Below are 15,032 nucleotides of genomic sequence, written 5' to 3'. Positions count from 1 at the left end.
CCGACTGGTAGAAACACAAAATATTCCCAACCCTATCTGTGCTCTGGAGCTTGTTATGTCTGCTCCTTTTGGATAGTTCTTTCTTTCTGCCTTGGGTAGTTTCCTCACATGCATGTGTCGATCTATACTCAGCTGAAGAGTTATGAAGAAATCTTTATTGATCTTTGAAGCACTCTCTTCATAAAGCTCATCCTCTCTCCTCCCATACTGTCTTGAAAATTCTAGCCACCTGATCTTCCCTTGTTCATCTCACAAAGACCTCCCGGCTTTGTTTGGATTCCTCCTGCCTGCACAGCATCCTCTAAACACTCTTAAGACAGCAAGCTGGGGAAAGCATCCAGCTCATGTCATTTGTTTCCCTTCTTTCATCATCACTCTCTTGTAATGCCTATTTCCCAATATTTGAATATCATTGTTTGATAAATATTTTTTCAAGATGGGATGATAAATCTAGCCTGTTATCCGCTTTGACTGGACGAAGTTGAGAGTATGAATCTTTTGATATCCTGCTTTAATATCCTAATGAAGTACTTCTGTACATACTGAAGGACAGTTGTCTCAAGGAAAAGCACTTGCACAATTGTGTGAGTTGCGTGGTGAACTATCCACTTTTTTCATAAAATTCTGCTTTCGCTAGCAAGAATAATTAACTGGTAGCCTATGGTTATTCAGACTTGGGTATTTGCCAGACATTTGTTTGAATATGAATAAAGTGTGCTTATGCCTTCAAGGTTAATAACTGATAATATTTATTGCCAATGATAAAACTAGATCTTTCAAGTAAAAACTGGAATTTTGAAAAACTTGTATCTGCTCCCATAAGTAACAGTTTCCTGATCTATAACAACTTTTCTGACAAAAGTCAGTTATTTTAACAAATGTAAATTTTTAAATAATATAAAATGAAATTTTCAACATTTGGAATATCTGCATAACTCAGTGAACCAATATTTTCAATGCTCGATGTTCAATCACAGAGAGAAGATCCATTCAAAGTATGAGAAAGACCAATGGATTTTAATGTCAAGGAGTAAAAAATATTATTTTTACAGTTTCAGATTCTGTATTGCAACTAACTTTTATAATCTTAGCATTTGTCATGTTTTAATTTAATAACAAAGAAAATTATCCATAATTATCTGAAGAAGCTATTAACTCATTCCTTTTCCTACTACATGTCAGGGTGAAGCTGAATTTTCTTCAAATACTTCAACCAAAATAACATACCATAGCAGATTGAATCCATAAAGAAATACAGTTGTTATCTATTAAGTCAGACATTAAAGAAGTTTTTTAAATGGTCAAAAATGCCATTCTTCTCACTAAATTCTTTTTTATTTTAGAAAATGTAGTGATTTTTCCATAAAAATGTTATTTAACATGTAATGCTTGTTATTTTTAAATAATTAAATATTTGTAAAATGTCTTTTAATTTTCAATACAATAAGTATTAATAGGTGCAATCCATATAACAAAAGCTATTTGTAGTCCTCAATAATTATTACTAATGTAAGAGTCTTGAGACCAAACATTTGAAAACTATGTTAAACGTTTTTTATCTAGAAGAGATAACACATTAAGCCAATGGAATCATCTAGAAAGCTTTTTTAAAAATAATTATTACTGGGTGCTACCCTAGAGGTTCTGACATGATTAGTCTGGTATGTGGCCTAGACATCAGGTTTCTTTAAAACTTCCCAGGTGACCTAGAAGGGCTGAGAACTGCTGTATTAATCATACACTCTGAGAAACACATTAGCAAAAATAGATTAATGATGTTGTGTAGTAGTCATTTTGTAAGGCCCTGAGGGTAATGGTAAAAAAAAAAAGATTGGTAAAGTGGGCCAACCCTAAACAAATTATGGAGTAGGCAGTTGAAATTCAAACCTCCCAACTTTCCCCTCACTTTTTGCCTCTGAGGAAGCCTCAAATTAAAACAGCTTGCCTTTTGTTCCATTAACAGCCACAAAGAATATAAGTAGTCCCACGTTATATCCTTGACCAAATCTGTCCACCATTGCTTTCAATAAGAGAATGAAAAATTAAAATGTTCATTTCTGTAGTACAGCCAGACTTTTACAGTTCCTTAGAAATCTCAGGAATCCAGATTTCCTGTAAGTCTTCCCAACTCCTTTCACCACAGATCAGAGGTCAAGTCAAGGTAGCAATAAAAGTTAGGGAAAAAATGTCCTTTCCCCTGGTTTTCCTCTTCCTTCCCAGCCCTTTAGAATAACAGTTCATTATCCTCCCGAAGGCGAGAACATTCCTCATTAACCCTGATTTCTTCCACCAACATCAGTCTTACCCCAACAAAAATTCCTGTCACTCCTTTACTAATTTTGTACTGACTTTTTAAATCAATTTTTCTCTGCAGGCTCTGAAAACCAAAAGACTTCAAGATCCAAAGAAATGAATCGATAGTAAGAAATTTTAATCCACTCAAGGAGATGAAGATAGAGAGAATCAAAGGAGAAGAACCGAAGATAAACTTCATTTCCTTACAGCTCAAAGAATAGACAGCTCTGGTCTATATAAAACCAAGATTAACTGTAAGGTTAAGTTTCAGTCAACTGATTGTTATGGAGAATATATATACATATAGTGTATGTATGCATATTTATAGATGCATTGCGACTTTTTATAAAAAAAAATTTGTCTAATTTTTTTTGCAGCTTACAGAGTCAAATAGGTGATAAGACCCCAATTTCTGGAATATGTTGATAACATGAGAAAGACAAAAAGCTGTTAGCTCAAGAACTTGCTTCCACTCAGAATTACTAGCTAAATGTTTATGGAGTAAGTTAAAACTATGATCAAAGATGTTGGGTGTGTCAGTAATGTTTTTAGAGATCCTCTGGTTCTATAAACTAGTATGATGAGAAATATTATTATCCCCATTATTAATGATTAGAAAGTTAAAGCAATGGGAAGTTAAGTAACCAGCCCAGGGGCATGCAAAATTCAATGCAACTGCAGACAGTGTACTTTTACTCAGGTTTTTCTAGTTTTAAAGGAGAAAATTTAAGTAGCTAGTAAAATCTAATTTTTAATAAGCTGAAGTAAGTGGTGAGTGTAAAACCAGACACCTTTATTTTAATTCCAAGTTTTAAGCAGAATACTCATTTTGTATTGCTTTCTCTTCTTTAATCAGATGTCGAATACCACATCTATTAGAGGGGGGAAAGTGACTCCTTTTCAAAAAATTAAATACTAAATGTAAATTAATATAATCTAAAGTCAAGACTAAGGCACTTGGCTGCCTTTTGCTTTGGGGTCATATTATATTCTATTCATATTATATTCTATTTATCTGTTTTAATGATATAAAATCGTTTTTTCTACTGATTGGGCTACATAGATTGCAATCAGACAACGATAAAAGTACTCTTTCCTTCAATTTTGTAATCCTGAAACAGTATTATGATTATTAATTAGGCCCTTTCTGACTTTTCATGAAAAAATAATTGTTCAAAGAGTAATTTTCAAGTCATACCAAAAAAAAAGAGTTTGTTTTTAAGATTCAGGTTAGCCCTAGCAGTCTCAAATAAAAGAGGAAGAAAGGCTCTAAAATTTCTTTCCACAGGATTCAAAAATAGAAAGAAAGCAAATAAAAATGACACGAATTCACAGAATATAGCAACAGTCATTAAAAAAGTTGACTATGCTACACATAGCTATTAATACTAATAGAAAATTGCAACATATCATAACCCAAATTCTGCCTCAAACCACATATGTCCCTGTATGTATCTTTATTTTTGCTTAAATTTAGGATGAATTTATGCTGTTTATTTATATACCTGAAAACATGAGCAAAGTATTTAAAGTATTTTAGTAATTCTAAGACAGTACAGAAGGTGGTCATAAAAAAATCCTTTCAATCTCATGATTATATATACTCCATTGTCCGGACTATAATAAATTAAATGGACCGATCCACCTTCAATTCTAATGTCTGAAAAAGCATTTTAACAGAGCTCATCATCAGCAACAGGCCAGCACTTCCCTTAAAAAGAAGCTAAATTACTCAGCATACACTTTTAGTAAAACTAATTTCCTTCTGTCACTGGCCAAACCTTGACCTTTTGTGGTTTTCACTCAGTAAGTCACATACCTATTATAGAGAACACTGAAGTTGAATTTAGAGGTCTGAAAGAAAGCAAAAAAATTAATTGCCTTTCATAATATATTTGTTTAGCCCTCCAAGACAATTCTTCTAACAGCTTAGGGTTAAACCTATATAACAAATTAGGAAGAAGTAAATTATAATTTTAGAAAGAGGGTTGAGAGGAAATTTCATAAACAAAAGAACTCGTTATAGAAAAACTGTACATCTTCATTCCACTCTGAGGCAAAATGGTCCCCTTTTTTCAATTCTACTCTTAGAGAAAATAAACGCCAATCCAAAAACTAATGGCTCAGACAGGAAATACATGACATTGGGGACTATGTCATATATATAGAATACAGTAAAAATTATTAGGATATTTAGATACTGAAAATATGAGGGGAACATATAGTGGCTAGATAATAGCCTGATTACACACATCTCTGTGTGGTAGTATTTATAAGTTTATCTTTATTAAGTTATGCAACTAGTTACATAATGATTATTTTATAGTGGTACACACACATATTTTTAGCATATACTTTACATTTGTAAAAGATTTTGAAAATATTATCCTTACAAGAGTGGGGAACTGGCAGCATAATTCTCAATAAAATACTGAATATCTGAAAACAAATACCCGTGGGATAAGGGCTGTCATCTAAGTCAACTGATGATAAGACTGAAGTACACAGAGGTTAACTGGCCCATGGTCACAGAGCTTGTTAAACAGTGGAATCATGATGCACTCCCAGGCAGATCACCTTTCATGTCCATGACATGTGTAGTGAATTAGGATGCTTTTCTTCTCTCTTTTAATTCCCACAACAACCCTATGGGATAAATAACTATCTTCCCTCATTGTATAAGCAAGGATGTCAATTCTCAGTGAGAGTAAGTAGTGTGCAGCTGCTAAATGGCTGAGCCTAAGTTGGACTCTGTCCTCAAAGTCCCATTCCAACCTTTTCCTCCAATTGGCTCTTCAGGGCTGCTATAGTTTCCAGACTCTGAATGAGGGAGTCCATTTCCCTAACTCCTCTGCTCTGGTCAGTGTGGGTGTGAAAATTAATTTTATTACTGGTTCCTTATCCATGTCTGTAGCACCTTTGTTCTCTTTCTCAGCTGGCTTTTTAAATATATTGTAATCAGTTTACAGTATTTCATAAGGTTTTTAATTAATACTCAATTAAAATGAGATCCAGAAGCGCATGTGTGCATTACCTTCTCTTTCTTGGAGACACATATTTTGCAACCACAAAGATAAAAAGGAATTATTCAGGGTGAGCAAGAGAAATTTTTTTCTTGCCAATTACCTGATTTTTAACTTTTAAGGACACCATATAAAACCCTAGGTAGATGATATGCAATAACCTCTCCATTTAGTTACCAGTTTTCTAATCTTTTTAGTCAAACCATCCTTAACACACCTATCTTTTATCATATAGTATATCTGCATGTGTATTTTTTAGTATATCTGTGAATATATCTATGTTCATAGATATAATTATAGTATATAATCAAATAGTAAATTATATAAAGCCAAATAGAAGTTTAAATAAAGAAAGGTATTATGTGGAATAACCACAGAAAGCTCTATAAAAATAAATGAATGTGCCTGGCCCAGATCTTGTGTTAGCCTTTATATCCAAGCAGAAGACCATGCTCTGCTACAAGTTCAGTAGGGGAAAGGGCAGTTGGAGGAACTCGAGGGGATCTGATAGATACTCAATCCACAATAAAATGTGATGTGACATGAGAATTATCTATCAAGGACTATCAGAGCACAGAATAACTGACGGCTCGCAAATCAGAGAAGATAGTTTCAAGGGTGTAACTGCTCCAGCTAGTCTAGGAGCCAATTAAAGTCTCATACAGCAATCAAGACTTGAGATATAGAAAGCGTAGGAAGAATAGTGGCAGTGGAAACTGAGGAAGGACATTTTGAAGAATAAATCAAATGGGTCTTTGCCGACCAAAAAAAATAGACCCTAAAGGATTTTCTTTCGTAACTATTTTACTAACGCTACATTGACACCCAAGCGTTTTCTGAATTTTACACTTGTTTCAAGGTCACGGAAAGACACAAAAACAAAATAGTTTTTCAGTAATAATATTCTATAAATTAAACCCAGTTGAAGTTTTAGAATAATGACTATTTTCTTTAGCAGGGTCTCAGCAAATCATGTTTTTCTGCATTTAGGATTAATTAGGTAACTGTTCTATTAAGACACAACAGTGATGATTCTTCACTAGTATTTGGTAATCCATGTGAATAGTTATGCTGCATGCCATTAACTACAAGGCAGGGCAGTACAAGTGGAACAAGAAGATTTGCAACTATAGAAGAGGAAGTTTGTAAACTCCTAATTTCCATAAACCACCACCAAGAAGAAAAATCTTTTCCATCTTGGTCATTCTGATTACATTTTCTCTCAAGGATAAAAATCTCACATGGTAATACATTTACTTATTAAACCTAATCTTTATCCCTGCAATGTTCTTGGAATAGGAATGGAACGTCTTGAGGAAACTGTAGTTTATGTCAAGCAAAAAATTACAGGACTTACACTTAAATGTACTGTTGAAAGATTCATGTCAAGTGGAGATGATTTTATTTTTAAAAAGAGTGGAAATGAAATGGATATACATATATATACACACATATATGTGTGTGTATATATATAATCTCACACACATACACAAATCCTTAACCCTCTATATAACAGCCACTTGATTTGTTTTGAAAAGTTACTTCTAGGAAGAGTAACATCTGTCTCTTTAAGGACCATAAGAGAAAATGGAAGTCACTAGTGAGACTGTACTGGCTGTAAACCGCTCCAATGAGGTCCTGGGAATCTTGCTGAGAGAGGATATTTGGGGCTGGACTAAAACGCCTGTTGGGAAGTGGAAGGAAGAAAAAGGCAAAGTTAGGTTAAGAGGGTTCTTTTAAAAAGAATGTAAACTTGAGTGAATTTACTTTCAATTTTACAGTGAAAGAAAAGCAGAACGAGACTCAGCGTAAGATATAATTAGATTGAATTAGATAGATACTACTAGATGTAAGACATTTAGTAGCTTCCGATTCCTGAGAATGTTTCTAAAATGTCTTTTGAAAAAAATAGTTTTGGAGTAGATCAGGATCATACACAGTTTTATTTGCCCCATTTTTAATGTAAATTATTTTAAAATTCCCATTTCTTAACTTTAAATCCTGGCACATTAAGATCGATGACAGTAAAAAAAGTAGGACCCCCTTAATTTTATTTTCTTTGTATTCTCAAAAACTGCCCTCTTGACCTCTGCTTGGGGATGGATGGATTGTTGACTGTAGCCCATCGCTTGTTTCGATATATTTCCCTTAAGTACTTTTGGGATAAGATTTTGTCATAAGGATAATTTCTGGGACAATGGCGGACAGCTGTTCTGGCTTCTCTCACATAAAACATCTGCAATTTTTAACACACAGTGTATCTTCCCTCTAGATCTTCATCCCAATTCCCACTCCCGCCCACTCACCTTGTTTCCATGCATACGGAAGCCTAGGTTCCTGATTCTTGTCTGCACTTCACTTTGATGGTAGGGGACACACTCGAATTAAAAGATGGCCAGGAAGGAAACCAAAACACCATTGAAGTAGCCACTTCAGTTTATTCTGCTTTAGATGAAGGGCTCTGGATGTATCCCCCTAGGTGCGGAATGCCCGGGTGTTCTGCCAAGCGACCACCTGAAGGGCAGGCACGAGGGAGGGAAATGTGGGGAGCAGGGAGAAGTTATCTCAAGGTGAAAACTGCTGCCTGCTGTGGACCCCTTACAAGTCCTTCTTTCAAGTCGTCACCTCTTGCCTCCTTGCTACCATCGCCTCCATCACAGCGGACGACAAAAGAGAAAAAGGCAAGTTCGGTAGCAATGACAAGTACAAAAGTGTAACCGGCTTAGGCACACGGTCGCGCCCCGCTCCCCCGCGCTCACCGAGACGCCGGGGACCGGGGGGGGGGCGGTGCAGAACGAGCCGGAAAACACCCAGAGTTCGCGTCGCGCCTGCATGGTGCAGAGACCGCGAGGGACGCCCACGCGCGGTTACCACCCGGTCGCGCCCGCGGAGAAACTACAACTCCCGGCAGGCCCCGCGCCGGCCGCGCGCCCCCGCCCGCGCGCCCCGGTCCCCCGCCCCCGGGCCTCAGGACGGGACGGGGAGGGGGAAGGGGTGGAGGGGGAGGGGGTGGAGGGAGGAGAGAGGACAAGCGGGGAGGAGGGGAGAGGGGGGAGGAGGAAGGGGCGCCAGCGGCGGGCGGGATCCTGCGAGGCGCGTGAAGCCTAGCTGGCGCCTCATCCGCGACCAAACGCTGGCGGGCGCGGAGTTTCTCACGACCGGCCGAGCCTGCCTCAGTAAGTAGTCGCCTCGGGGAGCGCGGAGCAGAACCGAAAAAGTTAGCGCCGCCGCGGCCGCCGCTTTGTTCTCGCGGCCCGTCGGGTGCGGCGACCGCGGCCCCTCCCCCACCCTCCCGCACGCGGCGGCGGCGGTGGCGGCGGCGGCGGCGGCGGCGGCGGCGGCTGGACGCGGACCCCGCTCCGGGCTGGGCGGCGGCCGCGGGGCCGGGCGGGAAGTTGGCGGAGCGCGCGGCAGGAGGCGCGGGCGGGGGGCGCCGCGGCGATCGGGGGCTCTGCGCGCCGCCGGATGGGGCCAAGTTCCGGCGTGGGCGCGGAGGCCAACTTGGATCGCGCTCCGCGGGCGACCACCGCGCCCGCTCCCTTTGGTCACGATCTGTTCCTGGGTCCCCAAAGTAGATCTGCACGCCAAACTCGCAGCACTCACACTGCCGAATTGTGGATGAGCTCTTCTCTTTTCTCTTTATGACTTTACGGTGGGTGTACCGGTCTGAAAAGGGTGAGTAAATGGTGTTTATAGAACGTAAGCCCCCACCCCAGTTTCCTGACTGTTTAGTTTTGCAAGTTGGCAGCGTTGCCCCCAGTTGTTCTCACCCTCGGGAGGTTTTCTTAAGATGAAACACGAGGAGTGCGACTTTTTCTTTGAGCAGTAAAAATAACCGAATAGTACTCGGTTGCCTTTTGGATATTTTATTTGAAGTCATCGCAATCAGAAGCATAGGCCGTGCTGTATGCATGCACGAATGTAAATCAAGTGACAGGCGTGTGTGAGACTTGCAGACTTTTCCATACACAGATTGATGGCTTGGACGTAACTGTCTCTTCAACCACACCCATCCCCACAGGAAATAAGACTATCAGTGTCATCTTTGATTAGGAAGGATAAGTTACACCCTAAACTACTACTTTGTACGATACAGCTTTAATGAGCTCTAGCCGCAAATGAAACGAAAACTTTTAAATGCCGTAATTTGTGCTTGAAGATGTTACAGTATTACTTTTACACTGTTCCTACTTTGCACTTAATGCTGCAGTTCATATATTTTTAGCCACCATGATTTTGCTTAGATCAAACTTACCAACTTCTAATGCAATGAAGGCCAGAAGTACCTATGGATTTGCTGTGAAAGGCATTTATAAAGTTCCCCTAGATTTAGCCAGTTTTACTTGCTAAAGGAGCCCTTTCTTGTTAGGATCTGAATTGAGAGCAAGCATGGACATTCACACAAAAAGTTACAGGTTTTAATAAAAGTATTTAAAATATGTCACAAAGAAGTTAGGTTTTGCTTCAGTAGATAATGTAGACAAGGTAAGCCTGATAGATGAGCTTGGAGCTTGGAGTATTTGACCCAGAGCTACCCATCAAGAAGGGCACGATGCCTTCCTAGGCAAGGAGGACCCACCTTGCCCTAAAGCTTACTCCATCGGCTTCTGGAAATAAAGGCACAGTTTCAGTAAAAAAAAAAAGAAAAAAAAAAGTATTTGACAAGCCAGTTTCCACCCTAGGTTCTATAATTTGGTATAGAGCACTTAACTTTTTAGATGACTTATTCAAGAATGTAGAGTGGTTCATATCTTGAAACTAATTTTGTAAGCACCTCAAGTAGTAAGTCTTTTAAATACACAAATTTTAGAAGCTTTCAGTTTCATCAGATGACCTCTTTAAATAGAAATTTCTCTCAGTGGACTGTTTGTAACTTAAACATAATGCCACACTCAAAGGAGCTTAATCAAGTTTTTGGACATTAAATTAGAAAAATTATATAAGAATTGAAAAAACCACAGAGAAAAAAAATGGTCATTTAAATGTACATTTCTTAAGGGACATTTTGTTTTCATTTTAAAAAAACATTCTAAAGTTGCTGAAAATATTACCATATTGAAATTAATTGTTCATTTATAAAAGAGACTACTTTTACAGAGCTTGATGTGTAGGGAAAGTGTTCGCTAGTACAAGTTTTAGTTTGACTTAATCATGCTTATGATTCACAATTATGTAATTCAAATTGAACTTGTATGTGCGCCTCTTTGGAGCAGTTGTCTCAGTGAAAAAACTTGAGATGATGTACTTAGGAGATGTTTTAATTTTAATTTCAATGTAGAAAAAAGTCTTCTCCACTTGCATGGTTAGTTTACAGTGGCAGTATGTGAGAAATTGTTCATTGGCTATTAGCCAGTCAGATTTCTAAGATACCAACGGTGCAAAGAGAAGTGATGAAGAACGTTCAAGCCCAACATGGATTTATACATCATTGCCAGACTGGCAGTCTGTAATCTTATTACCGGATAAACATTTCAGTGCCTGGGCAGAGAGCAGACCTGGTGTGCTCTCTTTGCTCTCTCTGACAGTGGAAGGACAGATGCAAATAACCCAGGTCCAGATGAGCAGAATTTTAGCAGCAACGATTTAGTCAAATCTGAGCTCTTAGGGGGAAAAAGTATTATATTAATCTAAGGTAACAGTAACGTTTTTGAAAATATATAAACGTAGAGATTACTGTAAACTGCTTTTAAAAACCAACAACAAAGTTATTTGAATTTTTTAAATACAATATTCAGTGTAAAAACAATGTCAGGATTATTAAACAAAGTCAAGCCTGGATCAAGGCAAAACAGGCATTGATTTCAGAACACTGATCCTTATTGTACTGAAAAAAGCCACATGCTTTTTACATGTTGAAAGAATACGTGTACTTATCAACAGGAGAAAAAGAAGATCCTCCATTCGTTAACATTCCTAGCACACTAAATTGAACCAGGAAAACCCATTACTGGTAGAGTCATTGTAAATACTATGCTATTCTGAATAGGAAAAGCATTTTACGTTTACACTTTAGGCTTTACTGAAGTACAAAAAGAACACTGGCTACACTGAATAATGAGCTTGCTTTTGAAGTATTTGTTTTGTCTTTCTGGAATGCTCTTCGCCTCTCTGGTTCCCTGACTCATAATAATATCCTTTAGGTCTCAGCTTAAATACCACTTCCTTAAAGGTGTACCTTGCCTGAGACCTCACCTGAAATAAGGTCCTTTTGGTATTATACTGTTATATCATTTTTTATATTTAATTACCTTGCTTTTATTGTGAGTATCTTTAATGTGTATGTCCCACATCACACTGTAAGCTCCAGAGAGCAGTAGCTATCTCTGTTTTGGTCACTGCTGTATAACCCCAGTGCCCCTCATAACAGTCTGGCAAATAATAGGTACTCAGTAAATATTTGTTGAATGAAATGCTGCCATTAGCGCTTCTTCTAATTAGAGGCTTAGCTGAGATACAGGTAATGTACGAATAGGGGGAGATGAGGGAGAGGGAGAGAAAACGTAGATCAACTTGTGATGTTACCAGGAGGTAACCCTCACTTAAGTACCCTAACCTCCAGGTCTTGTTTTACCTTGTCTATAATAACAGGGTCCAAGATAGCCTATCTTTTGATTCCATTCAACAGTGGTGACAGATTATATGACCTCATTTGAGTGGGATATGTGATAGATAACTCCCTATAAGAATATTTGAGGTGTTCCAAATAAAAGTATTAGAAATGCTTGCCAACTCATAGTTGTTAGAAACAAATATATCTAATTGATGTACAGTTTATAAATTAGTAAGATGTACTGTTGTCTCACTTTTCTAATTGAAGCATAAAGCCAAAATAGAACTTTTAGATTTTTTGATATTTAGTGTTAATGTTTTGTACCCTACATCTTGTTGCATCTTACAAAACAAATCAGAGTTCTGTGAAACAAAACAAGGGGCGGAAAAACAGATGGGGTGAGTGGGCAGAAGCTAATATGACAACTCACTTAATTTATTTGTGTTAATGCTGAAACTTAAAAATAATTTTTGTTAAAAGTATAACATTTATATAGTTTATTAATAGTTGTCAGTACTGATAAGTTAGTTAGTCGTATTACTAAACAGTTACTGTTATGTGGTTAATCTTAACAGGTATAATAAAATGGAAATTTAGTGGAAAGACATCTATCAAAAATAGATTTTTATTTTTATTATTGAATATAGCAGTACCTTGCATTTTGTAGTATTTGAGCTGCACATCCATAGATATTTTACTATTTATGATTCTTGCTCAGCTCTTTGAAAGTACTCTAGTCAGGTATGTTAAGGAGCTCATTACTTCACAAGAAAGCCCGTTCTGTTGTTAGGTTATTGGAGATGGGATGAAATAGTAAAATAGTAGAAAGAACGTGGTCTTTGGAGTCAGGGAAACTTTTTTGAATCCCAGTTCCATTGCGTATTGGCTGAGTAGTTGTGGACAAGCAACAGCTTCTCTGAAACTCTGGTTCCTTTTCTGTGGAATAGAATTAAACAAATCTAGGGTTGTCGAAGTATATCTCAGTTGATTATTTAGCAGAAAGGAGGAACTTAGTTGTTAATTCCTTCATCTAATTACTATGAAAATTGGTAGAACTTACTGAGCACTTACTGTAAGCTGGGTACTATGTTGTAGCTCAGTCCTCACAACAACCTGTGAGGTAAGAGGTAAGTAAGCAATACTGTTATCTTCATTTTACTTCTACTCTCTGCAGTGATGCTGAATAAAACCAATCATTCTCTTAACACCTTTTCAAATATTTGAAGACCATTATTCTATTTGGTTTTCTTAAGCATATATTTGTCACATGACATTGTTTCCACCGTTATCTGAATGTATACTCTTATTTTAAAAAATCAATATAGCTCTTAAAAATGGACAGTAGAAATGAATACAGTTGTAATGTAGGATGACTGGCAATAGTATGCAGATTGATTCTGGTGTATTCTGTGTCTTGGGGGTTTAGGTTTGCATTAGTTCTTTTCAAAAAAATTATTAATTTTTTATAGTGACATTGGTTACTGAAATCCAATAAGTTTCAGCTGTACACTTTAATAGTAAGCATATATATCTTTACACTGTGTGTTCACCTCGCATCGAGTTCTTTCTGTCACCACATATTTGACACCCTTTACCCCATCTTCCTCCCCCCTCTTGCCACCTCCTACCCTCTGGTAACCACTAGTTTGTAGTCCATGTCCATGAGTCTCTGTTTGTCCTGTTTATTTGTTGCTTTTAGATTTATAACATTAGTTATTTTAGTCACCCATGATATTAGCAGCTCCTATTAAACTCTTGAGTTTATAACTCTTATGAACAGCTTCTACGTCAGCATTTCTCCATTTCTATATTGCACGTTTAAGTTTTTGAAACTAAATGCAAAGCTTTACATTCATCCTTATTATATTTCGCTTTAATTTTTCCCCAGATTGTACAATCTCAGGATTTTATAAGCATACCTTCCATGTTTGTTTGTTTATTTGTTTTTCATTATCTAGAGAATACTTTATTAGTTTCTGTAAGCAAACCCATGTAGATAAGACCTTACATATTTAATACAGGGCGTTACCCCTTTCCAAGTGGGAAAAAAATGATGCTTAAGGTTTCTAGACCAATATGGCTGTTAATTTCTGTATAATGCCAATCCAGCACGGTACAACTGGGATACTTTTTCCAAAGTAGACAGCACAGCTAAAGTTTCCAAAAATTCAAATTGTGTGTGTGTGTGTGTGTGTGTGTGTGTGTGTGTGTGTGTATAAAGACAAATAGCAGTAAGTTATGCATCAATAGCAGTAAGAGTTTTTCCAGGCTCTGCAGTCATCTGAACAAAATTATAGAGACATCTAGCACGCATTGTTAAAAAACACACATGCACAAAAAGGAAAACAAAACAAACTCCCAGAAAATAGCAAAGTTCTGTTATTGTTATGGTACCTGGCACCATTTTTTTAAAATTAGCTTTTCAATCATCATCTGGAAGTAAACATTCTAGAATAATGTCATTAAAAACAGCTCTGATAAAGCACAGTCACTACTACATGTCATAAAGCAGATACAAGATATTTTACATTCACAGAGGTATAATACAGTACTGTCCCACATCTGAGGATACAGTTCTAGGTACTCATGTCTTCCATGTTTTTATAAGTAAAAAAAGCAATATAGGGCCAAGGACAGACTTTCAAGGCTTTCAATATCATCTAAATTGATATAAAGCAGCAAACTTAGCCAACTCACACTCAAGCAATATATGTATGAAAGTAGCATGGAAAACCATCTTGAGTACCATTTTGGCCAGAATACATTTTTGTGTGATCTTGAGTGAAGGTCTTTAATCTTTAAGCCTTTCTTTTCTCAACTGTAAAATGGGTGGTTATGAGGATTAAATGAGGTAATATCTATAAAGTGCTTAAAATAGTGTCTGGCAGATAGAGCTCATTGACTCTGAGCTATTATTACCTTTTTCATCTAAGAAGTCTAATAATCATTCTTTTCCAACATGTAAATGCAGTTGACATCTAGTGGTCATTCTTTCCTAGGTATTCGGAAACCATTTGCTTTCATACATAATCTATTCTCATACTTGACTAAGGATTAATATTGTTTATATGTCTGTAATTTCTGAAACCTGCTTCCCCACTCCTCCAGCTCACAAGACTTAAAGCAACTCTGACCCATGTCCAAGTCGTGATTAATTCTCTCTT

The 15,032-nt window shown here is 37.4% G+C and overlaps 2 protein-coding genes across 6 annotated transcripts in view; one reads left to right on the top strand and one right to left on the bottom strand.

The window, feature by feature from the left end:
* QPCT (glutaminyl-peptide cyclotransferase) overlaps positions 1-8,115 on the bottom strand; it is a 37,801-nt gene extending 29,686 nt beyond the window's left edge. The window contains exon 1 of the mRNA XM_016162538.2: positions 7,625-8,115. Within this exon, the coding sequence (XP_016018024.2) occupies positions 7,625-7,635 (11 nt within the window). The 5' untranslated portion in view covers positions 7,636-8,115. The remainder of the gene's footprint in view (positions 1-7,624) is intronic.
* A 242-nt stretch (positions 8,116-8,357) lies between these two features.
* Positions 8,358-15,032, top strand: part of PRKD3 (protein kinase D3) — a 52,154-nt gene continuing 45,479 nt past the window's right edge. For 4 of the 5 annotated variants that reach the window (XM_016162496.2, XM_016162492.2, XM_016162491.2 and 1 more), the window contains exon 1: positions 8,358-8,494. The gene's annotated coding sequence lies outside the window, so the exon portion shown is untranslated. Of the gene's footprint in view, positions 8,495-8,864; positions 8,994-15,032 lie in introns of those variants that run through there. The other variant, XM_016162493.2, reaches the window with a different exon arrangement.

This window comes from Rousettus aegyptiacus, unplaced genomic scaffold (assembly GCF_014176215.1).
Source record: "Rousettus aegyptiacus isolate mRouAeg1 unplaced genomic scaffold, mRouAeg1.p scaffold_m13_p_7, whole genome shotgun sequence".
NCBI lineage: Eukaryota > Metazoa > Chordata > Mammalia > Chiroptera > Pteropodidae > Rousettus > Rousettus aegyptiacus.
The sequence above is the reverse complement of the archived record's forward strand: the minus strand, read 5'-3'. Positions and strand labels throughout refer to the sequence as shown.